Source organism: Tripterygium wilfordii, chromosome 4 (genome assembly GCF_013401445.1).
Source record: "Tripterygium wilfordii isolate XIE 37 chromosome 4, ASM1340144v1, whole genome shotgun sequence".
Taxonomy (NCBI): Eukaryota; Viridiplantae; Streptophyta; class Magnoliopsida; order Celastrales; family Celastraceae; genus Tripterygium; species Tripterygium wilfordii.
This window is the reverse complement of record NC_052235.1, coordinates 5,804,873-5,821,090: the sequence shown is the minus strand read 5'-3', so window position 1 is coordinate 5,821,090 and position 16,218 is coordinate 5,804,873. Positions and strand designations below refer to the sequence as shown.

Genomic DNA, 16,218 nt, shown 5'->3' with positions numbered 1-16,218 from the left:
ATTGTTGCTGGGTGAGCCGAGTAGTTTGGCATTCACATAGAAACATTTGATGCTTTCATTACATACAAACAGTGAGAGAAATTTAAACATTGATCAGCACCAAAATTACAAGTTACAGTCACTGAAACTGGGGGTGGGGGAAAAGAATATATGTGGCAGAAGGTTTTGCACCGACAACAAATAGATCTCCAACAAGACAACTATCATGGCAAAACAATGTAACGAGGAAAAAAATTATGATCTAAACAGGCAGCAAAAGTTCTTCCTAAAGTCCCCAAACCAGCAGAACTAAAACTAACCCAAACCACAATGTTATGGCCTATTAATTATGTAAAAGCTTTTCCAGCCTTGCTCTTATTCAGTAAATCAACTCTGCATTCCATTTTCACAGATGCCGGAGCAGAAAATGTGAAGTTCACTCCCACACTGCTCTGAGGTGATCCTCCATTCTACCAGTGTGCTTCTTCATTACCCTCAGCATCCTTAGAGAGTCCCTTGGAATCTTCATATTCATTTTCCGCAGCCTCTTCATGATCATCACTAGAAACACGCCCACCTGTTGAAATACCAACGCCACTGGAAACTGTTTTACAAGCATTGCCAAAAACCCTTGACAGGCTCCCATTTTCAGCGAAGCTCACAGATTTTTTCATGCTAGATTGATTCCCATTCCTCAGGATCAAAATCCCATTTCTAGTTTTGGGAATCCCAGACTTCCCATTAATAGTAGGCCTAGAGTTTTCGTTATCGTGATCATCATCTTCTTCATCAATAACTTGTTGAAACCCTTCAAACTCCACCTCTTCCTCATCATTCTCAAAAACCCTAGTAAAATCACGGATCTTTACAATTCTTTCCCTCAAGTTGTCTATCATTTCCTTCTTATCAACCTGAATGTTCTTGCCGTTAGGCTTCCCCAAGTAGCTAGATTTGGTACCTTTACGCACCAATTTCACAGCTTTTCTAGACTGGAATGAAACTGCATGCCTTTTCACAGTAAACCCATCAACAAACTCTAAAAACCTTACCAATTCTCTGCTAACTGACCTCTTCCCATCTCTGATCATTGAATCCCCACCCTGAAATCAAAACCCACATACCAAAAATCCTAGATTAGAAAGGAAACTTTTGTATAATGAAGGAATAAAACCAAATACCCAGAGATGACTTACCTGAATGGAATCAAGTTTAAGAAGCAAATCCATGGCTTGCTGATAAACAGCCTCAACATTGAAATGGTTTTCATTAGAGACAGAGGATTTGAGAGAGTTGAAACTCGATCTGATGCAAGCAAGCTCCTTGAGCTGCCTAAGGGTAATTGATCTGCGAACGAGAAAGGCACGGAAGTGGGCTTGAATAACCCGAGCAGCAGCATCTCTAACAAAACTTGAAGGAGGATGATAAAACCCAGATGTGCAGAACTGGTGGAGAGAGGATTCAAGGACATTGATTCGATGGACAAGTAAAGAGAGAATAGACTGCGTTTGACTCTGCAGCTCTTGTTGTTTCAAGTAAGTCTTCCGCTGCTGGAGGTGTTGCTTTTGGAGCTGTGGATTCTGAAAGTTATGGGGTTTTGTTGGGTATGTGGGTAGTGATTGTTGCTGCTGATGTTGCTGGAGAAGACTGGCTATCGTTTGGAGGAGTGGATCTGCGGGCGCTTGAGGTTGTGGCTGTGGTGGTGCAAGGTGGTGGTGCTGTTGGGCAAAACAGTGGCTAGAACTGCAGCAACAAGTGGTGGTGGGAGATGGGTTTGGGCAGCAGTCATGGTGGTGGTGGTGGTGGTGGTGGTGATGGGGATGAGATGCCATTAATGGAGTCTGCGCGTGGAGGAAGTGTGGGCTATGGTCTGTTGAGGGTTTTGAAAGAAAATGTGGGCTCTCGGGGTTCTTGTTTTGACCAAAGAAAGAGAAGGAATATTAGTGATTAGGATTTTGATGACTTTGTGGGCCATTGTCATATTGATGTGTATGAGTTCAAGGCAAATCTTTGTGGTCAACTCAATTTTGGTCAATGGTCATGGTCCATGTGATCATCTAATAAATTTATTTTTTCTTCTTTAGGGGTTTAAATTGACTTCATCTAGTCTGATTGAGCAGAATATGAAATCCAAATTTGTCAATGAGGGTCAAAATTTGCCTATAAATGAACAAGCCTCTCTATAGGGTAACAGTAAAACATTTCTTCTTATCAACAGTTTCCTCAAAATGATAAAAGCCATTCTTCCATTATATCTCAGGAATGAAAATAACAAATAATGTACCAGGAAAACCTTATGGATTGGCCAATGATGTTAGGGTGGTGCAGTCGCCAAGCCTAATCCGGCTGCAAGTTTTTTCAGCATAGCAGCATGCTTTTGTCCTGCAATATGGTATTTGAAGACTGTATCACTATTGCACACCACATTACAAACTCCACATGTTCTAACAGCCTCCACTGCTGCTCCACCTTGAACAATTTTCCTTCTCTTGGTCTCCAAGTCCTCAACTGGTTCTGCTGCTTTCTTTTTACTATTTTGCTTGTCTGTGCTTTTATTAGGGTTTTCTAGTGGACCAATAAGTGGACCATTTGATACTGCTGAAGCACTGGGAGCAGGGGCACTTGCTGCCAGCAATTTCTCGAAGTTCTTCTTATGTTTTTTCCCCAATCTATGCTGGTCAAGCACCTCCTTACTGTTACAGTCAACTTTGCAAATTTCACAGTATGCAGACTGCACAATCTTTGTCTTCTTCAATAGCTTCTTCCAATGGACTGTTTTACCAGACTGAACTGTAAGATTACCCCACAAGGTGGAGCTAGGTTTTCCAATAGTCAACTGTTCAGTTCTGCTTACAGGCATCGCAATACCCTGCTGATATAACAGGACAACTTTGTGAATGAACACGATATTATAAAGATGAAACATAAATATTTTACATATTAATACAGTAATAATGGTTCTCTCAAGTCATATTCCGTCCCCCATTGGCTTAGAAAACCAATCCAATAACAGTAGCCCGAAATGTGATAACAAAATATTTGTCCATAAGTTTTCTCCTTGTAATTTAACTATCATCTCCCATCAATAACACATTTCCTGCACCACCATCCCCTGCGTGGTTCAGCTTCATTTTCTCTAGGTCAGCATTGATACACATAAGCAATAATTAGAAGCATTTGGAACTACAAGCAAGAAACAGGATGAAAATATATTATCATATTCGTCTGTCCGAGTAATTTCATCAAACATAGGACAATCAAAATATATAATGCACATCTCCAACTACAAGGCCAGTAGTTTATGTGCGCAATTTTAGGCATAGACATCGAGTATGGTAAATATGACACTATGACGGTACAAGCAAAACAGATATTTTGCATTTTCATGGGCTGGAAGCATAAACCAAGAGCTTTGTGCAATGGATTTGATTTTAACACAATTAATATGGTGAACATTGGATGCTGCACTATAGTACTATACTTTAAGTAACATCATCAGTGAATATAGAATGAGAATTTTGAAATCATAATTGGAGATAGAGGAGTGAACAGACATATTTAGATGCCAATCGTTGTTTGCATCCATAATCCAATCACCATATTACAAGCAGCAATGAGTTTAAAAGGTTATGAATTTGAGTTTACTTCATGTAACCATGCTTTATTGAGGATGATAACAAATACCAAACTAACAGACAGAAATTATGAAACAATCCCCCAAAAAATGAAATGCCTAGCAGTCTCAAAAGGTTTAGATGAAGAATGATGAGAAATGACGAGGAATGATGAGAACAGCAGCTTCTTAGCCAAACCAACATCCTGCAGTTTTCGTTCTTTAACAAGGTGCATTTGTTATCTCTCTTCATACTTATGTTAATGACTGGATCATTCTTGGTGGGACTAGGGGTTACACAAGTAAGCAAGAATGGCAGTGATGGACCCACAGTAGTCATATACTCATATACAACTGAAACTTAAGAAGCAATTGTTTCCATCTAAAGTACGCCACTGGAAGGCGGTAGCTGACCATAAGGAGCAAAGTTTGATGGCATGCAAGCACAAGCTTTAAGACACGTTTCAAAGCAAATGTTTCAAGATAATGTACCAATCAGCTTTTGCTGATTCCCAGTACTTCACATGATTGAAATAAGAACTTAGTCTTGCTTTCATATTTTTGCACTCAAAAAGAACTTACATTCACAAGGAGCTCCAGCATTCCCAAAAATTCAATTGTAAGTTTATTTGTTTCCATATCTGCTCTTCATCATGAAATTGCAAACTAGTGAACATGATTCTAGGCAATGCTATGAATCCGATGCTTCACAACTAACAATATCATACAACCGAAAGAAAAATGTGATTTGTATTGACACTAGAATCAACTTCCTTCATGAACGCAGAAAAACAGGAGATTTTATGAATGCAACATCCCCAATCTTTTGCCTCCAATAATTCAAGTGACCATAAATCTATAGGCAAATGGCAATGGCAATCCAAAAATCTTTCCATGATTCACAACCTTTAACCCTTCCCACTACCAAAATTAGTTCATAACAAGACGTACCCTCAATTCATCAGTAGCCACTAAATTATATTTCAGTCACCAAACCAAAATTAAGATACAATAACAAAACTTAAAATTCAAAACCTAAAAGAAAAGGAACCAATTACTTACAACAGTGCCTCCCAATGCAGCTGGGTCGGAGACATATTGCCGGATGGCCTCGTTAGCGGCCCAATTTTGTAAATTGGGATCGGAGTAATACCCAAGCGACGCGTCGCAGCTGCCATGATAAAGGGCATGCGTGTAGGAGCTGAGGGCGGCGGAAGCGTCAACTGCAACAGCGGGTATCGGTGTTTTTTCAGCGTAAGATTGATGAGAATTAGGGTTTTGAGATTCTAGGAGTGAAGGGTAATATAAGTTGCTGTAATTGGAAGAGTATGGGTCCATCGTTGCTGCCGGTGGGTTTGAGGGCATTCCAGGCAAATTGTTCGCTTGCGTTCCAGGCATATTACTGAAGTCCATGGTTTATTCATAGACTCGGACAGAGAAGCCTCTACAGTTTAGGTAATTCATTTCATCATTGTTGCAGTCTTGCAGAGGCACAATGAATCGGTAGAGGAGGGGAGAATCAGAACTCGTTAATGGGCTCCGGCAGCTCGATTCCTTGGGCCGGAAATGGCATAAATGGGCCGAATATTGGACAATTTGAAACCCACTAAGGACTAGAATGAAGAATCAGTGAATCTCTCAGACTCAGGCCAACCTATAAGACTATGGGCCGAAGAAAGGAGGATTTCAAAAGCCCACTCAGAAATTGGATTGTTATATGCTTATATTATTATTATTATATATTAAAAGTTGCATTTTGATTTCACGGCTAGTTCGATACCCACCATGAGCAAATACCTTACGCGTTGATCTTTTGCTCAACTTATCATGTCGTCATGTGAGAAGTTTGTTGCCACAAGCATTATCCATGCTCGCATTTAACAAACACAAACTAAAATAATAAAGGAAAAAAAAAAAAAACTATCTTGCTCTCCGACGGCCTTTTGACGAATGCTTTCAAGTTGAGAAACACAGTGTCACGTTGTGTTTGTACAGAGCTTATAACATGTTAACTGCTTAATGCACATGGTCCAGATCAAGAGATAGAGTGTACAATCATTAGATCTTGCAAACATTATCTTTAATTTAAGCTAGATAACCTTAGTTTCGATCTTTTTTTTGATGTACCAATCTTCAGCAAGTGCAGCAGGCCGAGCTCAATCAAAATATTCAACAAGATTCAAAAGCAATAAAAATGATAGCACTTGTCATACATAATCAAGGTGGGTAAAGCTCGCCAAGAATGGTCGAGTTGGCTGAGGATGAGAGAGAACTAAACGTAACTCATCACATTGACATCTCGCGACTTACCTATAAGTACTGAGATAAAGACACAGCCTTTTCTGATTAATGGCCATACCATCTGCTTTAGCAATGATATTCTTGAGTATTACTTTCAATGAGAATCGAATTCATGACCTTCTAAGTCTATACGGATTGACCTTAGAGAGGTTCACCATTAGACTATCACCCAAGTGGTTGGAGGAGCAATCGTGTTTGCATATGTTGGCTGAAAGTGGGAGGCTAACATCAGTCAAAGAGCGGGGGAGCCGAATTAAGGTTAGTTTCAGTTGCCTCAAAGCTAGCTACCTCTCATCACATAAAGTACATGACAGGAAGGTCATCCAACCTAAAAATTTTTGGTTATATTTGGGTTGAGAAAAATTAACTACAGCCAACCAATAAACGGAACATGTATGGATCTCTAAGCAAGTAGACAGCAAGAGAGAATATAGCATTGCATTATATTGATAAAAGTATCAGTAATCAAGTTTTCTTAGCTTGCGCTTAGAGTATCTGACTCTACATCACAGGGACCTGATGCTAAATGAAGATTCCCAAACCCTGTCAAGCAGACAAGCACAATTCAACACAGGTAATTCCAGCAAGAACAGAAGTTATATTCTGCACAAATGGTTCTATTGATACACTGCATGAGAACTGCAGGTACAAATCATCCCACCACAGTATTGAAACTAATGAAAGTTACTGTATAAATGAAGTCTATTGCAGCCATCAAAATTCTTCAAACTAAGAAAAGAAGAGTAATGAGAAAGGTTACCCAATGAATCAGGCAATCAGCTGCATTATAAGAATGGCACTGTGTGTAGCTATAAGCCAAAAATTGAACTTCTATCTGTGAACAGAAATTCTACCTCAGAATGCCTTGACTTTCCTGAACTAAATCCACCTGGTTATCTATACACTACTTAGCTCCACAAAAGCCATATATGCATCGCTTCTTCAATGTTGTCTGAACATTACTGGCTCATCCTTGAGGTTGTTTCCAAGCCAACATTGTCACTAGCCTCCTCCTGAAGCGTGGCCGACATATTAAGGTCCAACTCCAACATACTGGACATATCAGACAGGTCTTGCTTCTTTTGAGAAACATGTTCTTCGCTAGTCCCAGAATTCTTAGCAGAATGAACTCTCTTGTGGCCTCCCAAAGCTTGGCCTGATGCAAATTCCTTGACGCATATTGGGCACTTGTGAACCTTACTATCCATTGACCCATTATTCACCACAATCACACCATCTATCCCTTGCTCCATTGAATTCTCAGCGCCTTGAAGCTCAGCGAGCTTCGCGTTCACATAAGTTTCAGGCATACAGTCACTGTGGCTGTTCCCTGAGCAGTTATCTACCTCCAATGCAACAGTGTTTTTTGGCTTTCGATGGAGGGTTTGGTGACCTCCAAGTGCCTGGTGAGTACGAAACGTCTTATCGCAGTAATTGCACTGAAATTCACCCCTTTTCCCTGAATCATCCAAGATTTCAGAATCTGGAGAAGGACATTGAATCTTCCTGCAAGAATTTTTCCCCAATTTCATGGATTCCAAACCAGTAACATCCTCCATCAACTGGTCACTAGATTCAACTGTAATGGAGCTGCATTTCATTCCCTCATGAATCACCTTCTCAACCTCAGGTTCACAAAACATAAACTCAGATTCACCATACAGTTTGGGATCTGATTTCTCTACTCTCTGTTTCTTCATTTCAGGAGGCGTAACACCATCAAAAACGACATTACCATCCATCGCAATTTGCTTGTTTTCGGAGGATTCAAAAGACTCAGAATTTCTACCTTTCAACTCGCAAGTAAAATTGAATTCATCCCAATTGTGCAGACCCACGGACATCATTATCAAACACTTAGCCGCCTCTTCGACATCGTCCACAGTTTCAGTAATAGAAGACGATCCATTCAAGCTAGATAAAGAAGAATTCGAACTGATCTTGGACCTCACTCTACTTGATCTCCTTCTTCTCACCACATTCACAGTCTCGGTCTCCGTCTCCGATAAGCTCTCCACAAAAAGATTGCATCTTGAACTTGTCTCCGTCTCTTTGGAGACTGTAAGATTCTCCTTGTACATCCTCTTTTTCTTTTGGTTGCAATGCCTCAGATGACCAAACAAAGCCCTCTGTGATTCAAACTCTCTGCTACACATTCCGCAAACCCATTCTTGAATTGAAGGTGCAGTGCTGTTCAAGCTTGTGAATTTCGAAGATTTTCTTGGGTTTTCTCTCAAGCCATAACCCGAATGCTCATTGACCTCAAAACCCATTTTGCATTTACTCAGTTTTACCTCTTCTTTGACAGGATTCAGAGCCGAATGACCCCTCATGTGACCCCCCAATACCTTTCCGCTTGAGAAACTCTTCTTGCACAACCTGCAAATATGCTTCTGTGCTTGATCTTGTTCCATTCTATTTGAATCCCCAATCAAAAACGAGACAAAAATGAAGGAAGGAAGACGAAAATACCAAGAGAAAACCCCAACTTTCTTTGCAAATGTTAGTCTTTTTCTGTCACAGTCCGGCGAAAACAGAAAAAAGGAATTTCAAAGAAGATGGTTCAGAGAAGACCCAGATCAAAAGGAACCAAAATTCAGGGAAACCCATGTTCGGTTTTGCATTCTTGATGAGCAAGAACAAGATCTGGAACCGGTAGATAACCCAAATAGCCAGTGGGTCTCTGCTCCATTCGCTCTATTTGAGGTTACTTGAAATGTGAAAGAAAGATATCAGATAGTACTATTTGCTGATCCTAATGAGTACGAATAGTCACAATTGAAAGACAATAGAAAGAGGATCTGTTTCTCTCTCTAAAGAAAACCCTCTCTTTCCAAGGTTGATGCCATATATGGAAGGAGGAGCCCTTGCATGGAATGGAAGCAAAGCTATATAGTAGGACTGTAGGAGACTAGGATTGGGGCCCTCGCTCATGTATAAAATGTTGTAAACTCGCTACAGTCCATCGAATATACTCTCTAGGGCAAAATCGTAATTGTAGGACAACTAGTATAAGCCATTTATGGCAGAAACATAAAGAGAACGGCAAAAGAAAATGTCAAATATGCCATCAAAATATCAAGGTTTCGGTAGTATAACCAACAAAAAGGGTCTGCAGACTGAAACCGGTTGTGTTCCCGACCCATATATCAAGAGAAGTTCCAAGCAATTCTGGCTCAAGCATTCTTCAGCTCTTGCAAGAATCACTTATAGCAAGTGCTTTCAAAGACGGTGTGGATTGACATGTGTAAGCGTAAGTGAGAGTCCTGTATGTTGAGGTCCTCTGTCATTATTCCCTTTGATATTGAAATTTAAGGTACTAGTAGTAGTTCTGGTTTTGGGATACCAAAACAACCTTTTTGTTTCCCAAGCGTACTTTTGCTGCGTTTGGTTGACACCCAAGATGAAACTACGAAAGAACCAAACCTAATGCTTCTTAGAGCTCAGCTAACTGGGTTTCTCCAACGGAAAAATACCAGGCAAGAGAGACTAAAATCCAAATGTTACATCTGTAAAATGGTAATCCCAGTTTATTGAGCTTAAATGCTTGTACATATGGAATACAAACACAAAAAAATTACGTCCTGCAGGAATGTTATTGCTACCTGCAGACTAAATTAAAGTTCCCAGGAGTTTCTTGACAACGCCAAGGACATCAACCAAGTTCAATAAACTACTGTACATTGGTGCAATACTACCCCCTTCAAACACATTTGAAGTTCATGAGTAAGCTACAAACTGCAGAATTTTATTTTTTTTATTACAGTATACATTCACCAGCCGTAAGTGGCAGCTTAGTTTTGCCAGTATCTGCTCTAGCAGTTTCCTCTGTAATGCTCTACACTCCACAGGCAATCAGTAACAATATCAGCAGCCTCTTTCACATGTCACATTAACATCCAAACATCTAAAGCAAACCAAATTATAATCGAGCCAGAACAAATACGTACTCACCCACCGAACAAATACGTACTCACCCACCATCACTCCAGATTGAAATGTTTTGCATCAGTTCCTATGTCAGGAGCACTGCAGCAATCAACCTTGTCTTGCTGAAACTCAAACGAAGTGCATGAGTCATCTTCAATATCATTATTATCTACATGCTTCGTTTAAAATTACCAAAATGCTGAGAGCCATTATCAGCAGAAACCCCAACATGCGGAACTGCAATATCTTCAACATCTCCCTCGTAGTCTTCATCACATGTGATTTGATGAGTAACAATATCTACACTGTTATTAGAAGTTTCATTTTCATCCTCAATATTTCCGTGGCAATGCCCTGCAGGGTCAGAGTCCTCCAAATAAGAAGGAGAATCTTGAATAGTTGGAGATTCCACCACAGAGTCTTCGTCTTGTTGCACTACTCCAACTGCATATTGTTGCCACTCATCATTATCACTATCGATGTTTTGTGGGTCAAATCGGTTCTGCTCAGCACGTTTCCGAAGCATAAAGACATTGAAATAATAGCTGACGACATCCTTCTTTGTTCGAGAAGGAAAAACAGCAGAGAAATGGTCCCAGAAGTTCCTACCTAGAGATTCTGGATTAGAAAGGACAACCTCATGGAATCTTTCCTCTTCCTCTTCAGTCAATTTCTTCGCAACCTCGTCCCCCATATCACAAAAGCCTAGTTCCTCAAATATCTCAGGTCCAAGATTCTCCCTGAGTTTTTGTCTTGCTTCCATGACATGTTGACTCACACATCTGACAGAACCCCTATCAATGCACTTACAATTACTTTTTGTTTCCACATCTTGAGGGTAACAACTTCCTGGTGCTTCCAGTTCAGGCATAGGAATGATACAATTACCCATCAGCTTCTCCATGCTACCATCATCATCATTATCAAGAGCTTGTGTAACAGGACCTTGAGGATCTGATCCGTATACCTTATCAGAGGAGCTAGTCCAACCCTGTGAGCCCCACTCTGGAACATAAGCTTGATGCTCTGGTCCAATAGAAATCTGAGGAGGATGATCAACAACAGATGAAAAAATCTCATCCGACTGAATTAAAGCCCTTAGCTTGTGTCCATCTTCCAAAAACTCCGGAAAAACTGATAGAGGAAGTGCTGCATCTGACTTAGGAACTCTGCTATTAACCAGAAAGAAGTGAGGAATACGAGAAGAAGAAATATTTTCAAATTCCCTGTCAGTCCCATTTGAAATTGTAGGAACTGAGGCACTTCCAAGCCTCCCTACATCTTGAAGCTTATCGTAGAAGTCTGCACCTGCATAATCTCAGGGTTTAAATTTGGTCATTTATTAGAGGTGAATAAATAGAATACACGACAATATAAACTGTGGAATGAAAGTATGAACATACTAATATGAAACATATCTTTAAGATTTCATGTGTTGTTAAATTGGGAGCTTCAAATGACCAGAACATATAACAAGAAAGTCAGCATTGTTCAACCTTATCAAGGACTAACTCACACTTCAAGAAAGTCAGTATGGGCTTATTTAATATAACAGGGAATATGATCAAAAGAAACAAAACAGAAGCACTGTATATCAATCAAAAGGGAACTCATGGCTCGATGCACCACCACCTAGCTCTTCTATATTAGTGGATTTATCACCAATATATTACCTAGTGCTTGAGCTTCATGGGGAGCATCTCTAGAAGGAACAGTCGAACCAAGCTGACCCGGATGCTCCCCTTGTCTTACGTACTTACAAACAACATCAACAGAATTATCGTCGCCAAAAGGCCGCTTGTGAACCATACTCACCTGCAGTTCAAGGGAAATAACATCACCTAATTGAAACATGGCAAATGCATCAACTACTTTGTAAAACAAATACAGTGTGCACAAGACACATTGACCAAGAAGTTAAACCTATGGAGCGGGGATTAAGTCACCTAAATTCTAAGGTACCATTTTAAACGTGCCATATTAACACAACAAAATAATCAAACAAATGTGCCTAACTTGTTATGTAGCCAGTTTAACCGATCCCTGCTATTTCATTCCTTTATATAACTCTTTTTTCTTTCTGTCTTTTCTTTGTCATTCCTTTCTTCCATTTTCTTCTTTTATGTTTTTCAACTTAAAACAGAGAATATGAGTTGACACTAAAAGCTCACAAAGCCACTAGAGACAAATGTTCCAAAAAAAATTAAGACTTACTTATTGAACAATATACTATCTAAGTAACCACCAAGAAAGTTCAATTTTACATGATGAGCTACAGGACTTGTTCTTACCCACGAAACCGTCGCCGAGAAATTGCTGGTGGCACGGAATGTATCTATTTATTATTCTTAAATGCCTCACTTGATGGTTTGGCTTTCGTATAACCTTTCGCACAAAACCATAAAAATACAAAAGAATTCAAACTGGTCTCAAGCGGAGAAAATTAGGGCATACAAGAATTTTAAGAAGAAAGGAAGAATAAAAAAAAATATAATATAAAATATAAAGATTTACAACAAAATTGTCAAATTTTTTGAAAGAATCAGGAAAATAATCATCCACCCAGATCGAATTGGACGAAAGTAGACAAATGTAAAATCTCAGACTGAAGATCAAACGAACCCCTTTCGAAGTCGAAGACCCTCACAAAGATCTTCGAAACCCTAATCCAAGAACCGAATCCAGGCCACAACGACGAACAAAATTGGGATAGATCAACAGAGAATAGGTCGAATTGAAAGAATAACAAACCGAATTAAGGCTTTGGATAAGAGATCTGGAGAATTTTGGATCAAAAAGAACAAGATTTGCGATAGAAATTACGGCCCGACATCGGTAAAGTTAGGGCACCATTTATAAAAAGCCTCCCAAAAAGAGGGGTGGGTGGGTGTTCTGTGGACTTTTGGTTCAAAAGGGCTCGACACGTAGCAGTAAAATTTCTGAAAAAGGCAAGATTTGTTTCAGAATTACAGACATGCCACCTGTGGCTGTGATTCTGGGATCTTTCATTTCTTGGGAGGACCTGCATTTTAGACTACAAAAAAAATCACCATGAAGTATAGTTGCTGATATCAATGGACTTATGGGTGAAAAGTCACAAAAATTAGAAGTCAAGACTTCATAGATAGAATTAGAGAGTCTGGTCCTGTAATGCTTTAACTAACCATTAAGAATATTGTTTCATCCACTCAAAATATGACCCCATTAACTCTCATTATTGTGGAATGTTGAATGTTAATATGTGTTTATAATCAATCACTATTTCATATGCCGTAACGATTTGGGAGTAAAATAGGAGTGTTATTTCGGATGGATGATGAGTCAAGAATTCGAAGGAGACCAAGAAATAAGATTTAGACGCAAATCTAGACATCGAATAGCAGCATTGCAACGCTACTGATCATTTCCAATTGGATAGACAACAGAACTACTTCGTAACAGTGTCTTGAAAAGTTAAAAATAAAACACAAACAGCTAAGATAAAGCAAAAGGTGCAGACAGGGTTGAAACAGCAGATAATAGAAGGCATGGTCATTGTTTCTTGTATTCAACATATAATAAGCATCGGTACATTGAATGAACATGTATCAGAACAAAGCTGCTTCTAATAAACAAATAAGAGGCAGAGGCTGATATAATCAAACACAATCTAACGCAAGACGTAGTTTTCTCCTAGGATGATCATGATAACAGCCATTATCCTGAAAATTATGAGAAGAAACGTAGAAACATTAATGTAGTAAAAAAATAAAACTGACTGCCTCGGACTAGGATTGGTTTGACCACAATGAAAACGATCGCACGCTTCCTTTTTATGCCAGAGCGGGCATGTCCTTGAGCCATGCATCCAATGGCTTGCCAATTGAGTACACGATGAAACCAATCTTCCTCACCTCTTCCACATTGACAACGTTCCTGCCATCAAATATGAAAGCTGGCTTCTGCATGTTGTCGTATATGCGCTGGTAATCAAGAGTCTTGAACTCATCCCACTCAGTGAGAATGCAAATTCCATGGGCATCTTTGGTTGCTTCATAGGCATCCCAAACCACGGCCACCTGTTTCACGGTGGTGGGACTCATGGGCTGGAGGTGAAGAGGATGATCCCAATCAAACTTGTTCATTGTAAGGTCCCTCTGGATCTGGTCTTCAGTGACCTGCGGATCATAGATGCTCAACCTTGCCTTGTCTCCCAACAGCCCTATGCACACATCAATGGCAGGTGTCTCTCTAGTATCTCCAGTATCCTTCTTGAAGGCAAACCCTAGAATTGCAATCTTCTTACTTGAAACTGTGTTAAACATAGAGGAGACGATGCGGTTCACAAATCGGCTCTTCTGATAATCATTGATCCTGATGACTTGTTTCCAGTATTCAGCCACATCTGGAAGGCCATTGCACTCGCAGATGTAAACCAGATTCAAAATATCCTTCTGAAAGCAGGATCCACCAAAACCAACACTAGCATTCAAGAACTTTGGCCCAATTCTTGAATCCTTACCAACCGCATAGGAAACCTGACTAACATCAGCACCAGTTGCCTCACAGAGAGCTGACATGGCATTGACAGAGGAGATCCTCTGCGCCAAAAAGGCATTGGCAGCTAGCTTGGACAGCTCTGCAGACCAAAGATTGGTTGTTATAATCCGGTCTTCAGGAACCCAATGAGCATAGACATCCTTCAATGCCTTGACAGCCTCTTGGCCTTCTGGTGTTTCCCTGCCTCCAATAAGGACTCGATCAGGCTCAAACAGATCTTGGATTGCAGTTCCCTCCGCGAGGAACTCTGGGTTAGAGAGGATCTGAAACTTGATACCCTTGCTATTGTGAGTCAGAATTTTTTCAATTGCTTCGGCTGTTTTGACAGGGACAGTTGATTTCTCAACCACTATTTTGCTTGCTTTTGACACATCTGCGATCATGCGGGCTGCACTTTCCCAATATGTTAGATCTGCAGCCTTACCAGCTCCAAGGCCTCTGGTTTTGGTTGGCGTGTTGACAGAAACAAAGATTATATCTGCCTCTGAGACATGTTTCTCCACATCTGTGCTGAAGAAGAGATTCCTACCTCGGCAATCCTTCACCACACCATCCAGACCTGGTTCATAGATGGGGAGCTGCTCACTGTTCCATGCCGCGATCCGAGGAACGGAGATGTCAACAACAGCTACTTCAATGTCTGGGCACTTGTATGCAATGACTGCCATAGTTGGCCCTCCAACATATCCAGCTCCAATGCAACAGATCTTCACCATTTTGCTTTATTAATACAAGCTGGATCAAGAGAAGTGCATACATGTGAGACAAGGACAAGAGGAGCCACACCAGTTCAAGATTTCATTGTAGCAAGCAACCAGTTTCCTAATTGGAATTTTCTGAACAACCTCATGATGGTAAACAAAAACAGCGCCGTGGCATTAACTATAACTATGATTTCTTCACCATGAAACTGAATGACAAAATTCACACAATTTGTTCCTTTGACATATTTGACAGAAATAATTTTTCTACATTTCACCAGCACAAGCTAATGCCTATGCTCTTGAAATGAACATGCAGCTTTAAAAAAAATGCTTGAATAAACATTTGGTAAATGTCAGCTATACAAAATACAAATAGATAGAACATTTCCTTTAGTCAATCAAGAAAGTAAATGAACCACGGAAAAAATCACAAGAAAGTAACTCACATTAAACAATGGAACACATACATAATCAGAGAGAAAGTATCAGCAATGCATTCCAGCCAAATCAAAACACAAAAAATCCCAAAAAACTCACAGATCTAGCACAATTAAAACAGAATCATCAATAGATCTAACATTCCCACCTAATGCACGTGAAAAATGCCAATGAATTGCCAACAAAAAAATCACTATTCGAATCAGATCCACTTTCACGCTCGCGTAATTTAAAACCAAACATCAATGAATTTCAAAATCAAACAAACACGGTTTCAGATCACCGACAAAATTGCATGAAAACTGCCTTAGATCCATCAGCTACAAAACATGACAAAAACCGAAATCATTCCAGTACCATACTCGTGAACAAGTGAACCAACCACAACAAGAAAACCATGAAGATGAAAGAAGCGACAGAGATTGAAACGCAGGTACCTCGTCTTGCTTTCTCTGTCTCTTCAATGATCGAATTTGAGAGGACGATCTTCTTGTTTTGTGTTTTTTGCGAATAAAGAGGGCGGGCGGGGTTTAAATACCTACCTAAATCCGAGATCTGCCCCTCCAATTTTCATTTAGTACGCTTTTTTTTATTTAGTTTTTTAGTCTCCGCTCCATTTGGCGGTTAGAGAGAGGACAGAGGGCAGAATAGTAAAATCATATCAAGGCTGTGAATGTGGTTCATTGATGAGGAAAGTTACGATGTCACCCTTTTAAG

At 40.0% G+C, this 16,218-nt stretch overlaps 5 protein-coding genes across 7 annotated transcripts; all 5 read right to left on the bottom strand.

Moving 5' to 3' along the window:
• Positions 1-72: 72 nt before the first annotated feature.
• On the bottom strand, positions 73-2,062 carry LOC119997068 (BAG family molecular chaperone regulator 8, chloroplastic-like). The gene is made up of 2 exons (XM_038843851.1): positions 1,173-2,062; positions 73-1,079 (listed from the first exon to the last, which is right to left on the bottom strand). The coding sequence occupies exons 1-2, from the start codon at positions 1,806-1,808 to the stop codon at positions 450-452; spliced, it is 1,266 nt and encodes a 421-aa protein (XP_038699779.1). The 5' UTR covers positions 1,809-2,062; the 3' UTR covers positions 73-449.
• A 143-nt stretch (positions 2,063-2,205) lies between these two features.
• LOC119997070 lies at positions 2,206-5,278 on the bottom strand. 2 transcript variants are annotated; one of them, XM_038843852.1, is made up of 2 exons: positions 4,652-5,278; positions 2,206-2,848 (listed from the first exon to the last, which is right to left on the bottom strand). In XM_038843852.1, the coding sequence occupies exons 1-2, from the start codon at positions 5,000-5,002 to the stop codon at positions 2,291-2,293; spliced, it is 909 nt and encodes a 302-aa protein (XP_038699780.1). In that variant the 5' UTR covers positions 5,003-5,278; the 3' UTR covers positions 2,206-2,290. The 2 variants fall into 2 exon arrangements, with proteins under 2 accessions (XP_038699780.1, XP_038699781.1); XM_038843853.1 differs by having other exon boundaries at positions 2,206-2,845; positions 4,652-5,272.
• A 1,571-nt stretch (positions 5,279-6,849) lies between these two features.
• On the bottom strand, positions 6,850-8,304 carry LOC119996845. Its single transcript, XM_038843636.1, has one exon. The coding sequence runs from the start codon at positions 8,302-8,304 to the stop codon at positions 6,850-6,852; it is 1,455 nt and encodes a 484-aa protein (XP_038699564.1).
• A 1,102-nt stretch (positions 8,305-9,406) lies between these two features.
• On the bottom strand, positions 9,407-12,714 carry LOC119997281. Of its 2 annotated transcripts, XM_038844186.1 has the most exons (4): positions 12,443-12,714; positions 12,112-12,205; positions 11,494-11,635; positions 9,407-11,128 (listed from the first exon to the last, which is right to left on the bottom strand). In XM_038844186.1, exons 3-4 carry the CDS (start codon positions 11,627-11,629, stop codon positions 9,990-9,992), a joined length of 1,275 nt encoding a protein of 424 aa, XP_038700114.1. In that variant the 5' UTR covers positions 11,630-11,635; positions 12,112-12,205; positions 12,443-12,714; the 3' UTR covers positions 9,407-9,989. The 2 variants fall into 2 exon arrangements, with proteins under 2 accessions (XP_038700114.1, XP_038700112.1); XM_038844184.1 differs by lacking the exon at positions 12,112-12,205.
• A 622-nt stretch (positions 12,715-13,336) lies between these two features.
• Positions 13,337-16,093, bottom strand: LOC119997385 (UDP-glucose 6-dehydrogenase 3). Its single transcript, XM_038844355.1, has 2 exons — positions 15,939-16,093; positions 13,337-15,094 (listed from the first exon to the last, which is right to left on the bottom strand). The coding sequence occupies exon 2, from the start codon at positions 15,073-15,075 to the stop codon at positions 13,633-13,635; it is 1,443 nt and encodes a 480-aa protein (XP_038700283.1). The 5' UTR covers positions 15,076-15,094; positions 15,939-16,093; the 3' UTR covers positions 13,337-13,632.
• Positions 16,094-16,218: the final 125 nt, after the last annotated feature.

What these genes read in the sequence shown, in the direction of transcription:
- LOC119997068 (XM_038843851.1), bottom strand. Translation starts at nt 1,808, where the DNA reads ATGGCATCTCATCCCCATCACCACCACCACCACCACCACCACCATGAC. An exon ending in TTAAACTTGATTCCATTCAG is followed by an intron (nt 1,080 to 1,172) that starts GTAAGTCATCTC and finishes TTTTGATTTCAG; the next exon opens with GGTGGGGATTCAATGATCAG.
- LOC119997070 (XM_038843852.1), bottom strand. Translation starts at nt 5,002, where the DNA reads ATGGACTTCAGTAATATGCCTGGAACGCAAGCGAACAATTTGCCTGGA. An exon ending in CTGCATTGGGAGGCACTGTT is followed by an intron (nt 2,849 to 4,651) that starts GTAAGTAATTGG and finishes CTGTTATATCAG; the next exon opens with CAGGGTATTGCGATGCCTGT.
- LOC119996845 (XM_038843636.1), bottom strand. Translation starts at nt 8,304, where the DNA reads ATGGAACAAGATCAAGCACAGAAGCATATTTGCAGGTTGTGCAAGAAG.
- LOC119997281 (XM_038844186.1), bottom strand. Translation starts at nt 11,629, where the DNA reads ATGGTTCACAAGCGGCCTTTTGGCGACGATAATTCTGTTGATGTTGTT. An exon ending in CCATGAAGCTCAAGCACTAG is followed by an intron (nt 11,129 to 11,493) that starts GTAATATATTGG and finishes GAGATTATGCAG; the next exon opens with GTGCAGACTTCTACGATAAG.
- LOC119997385 (XM_038844355.1), bottom strand. Translation starts at nt 15,075, where the DNA reads ATGGTGAAGATCTGTTGCATTGGAGCTGGATATGTTGGAGGGCCAACT.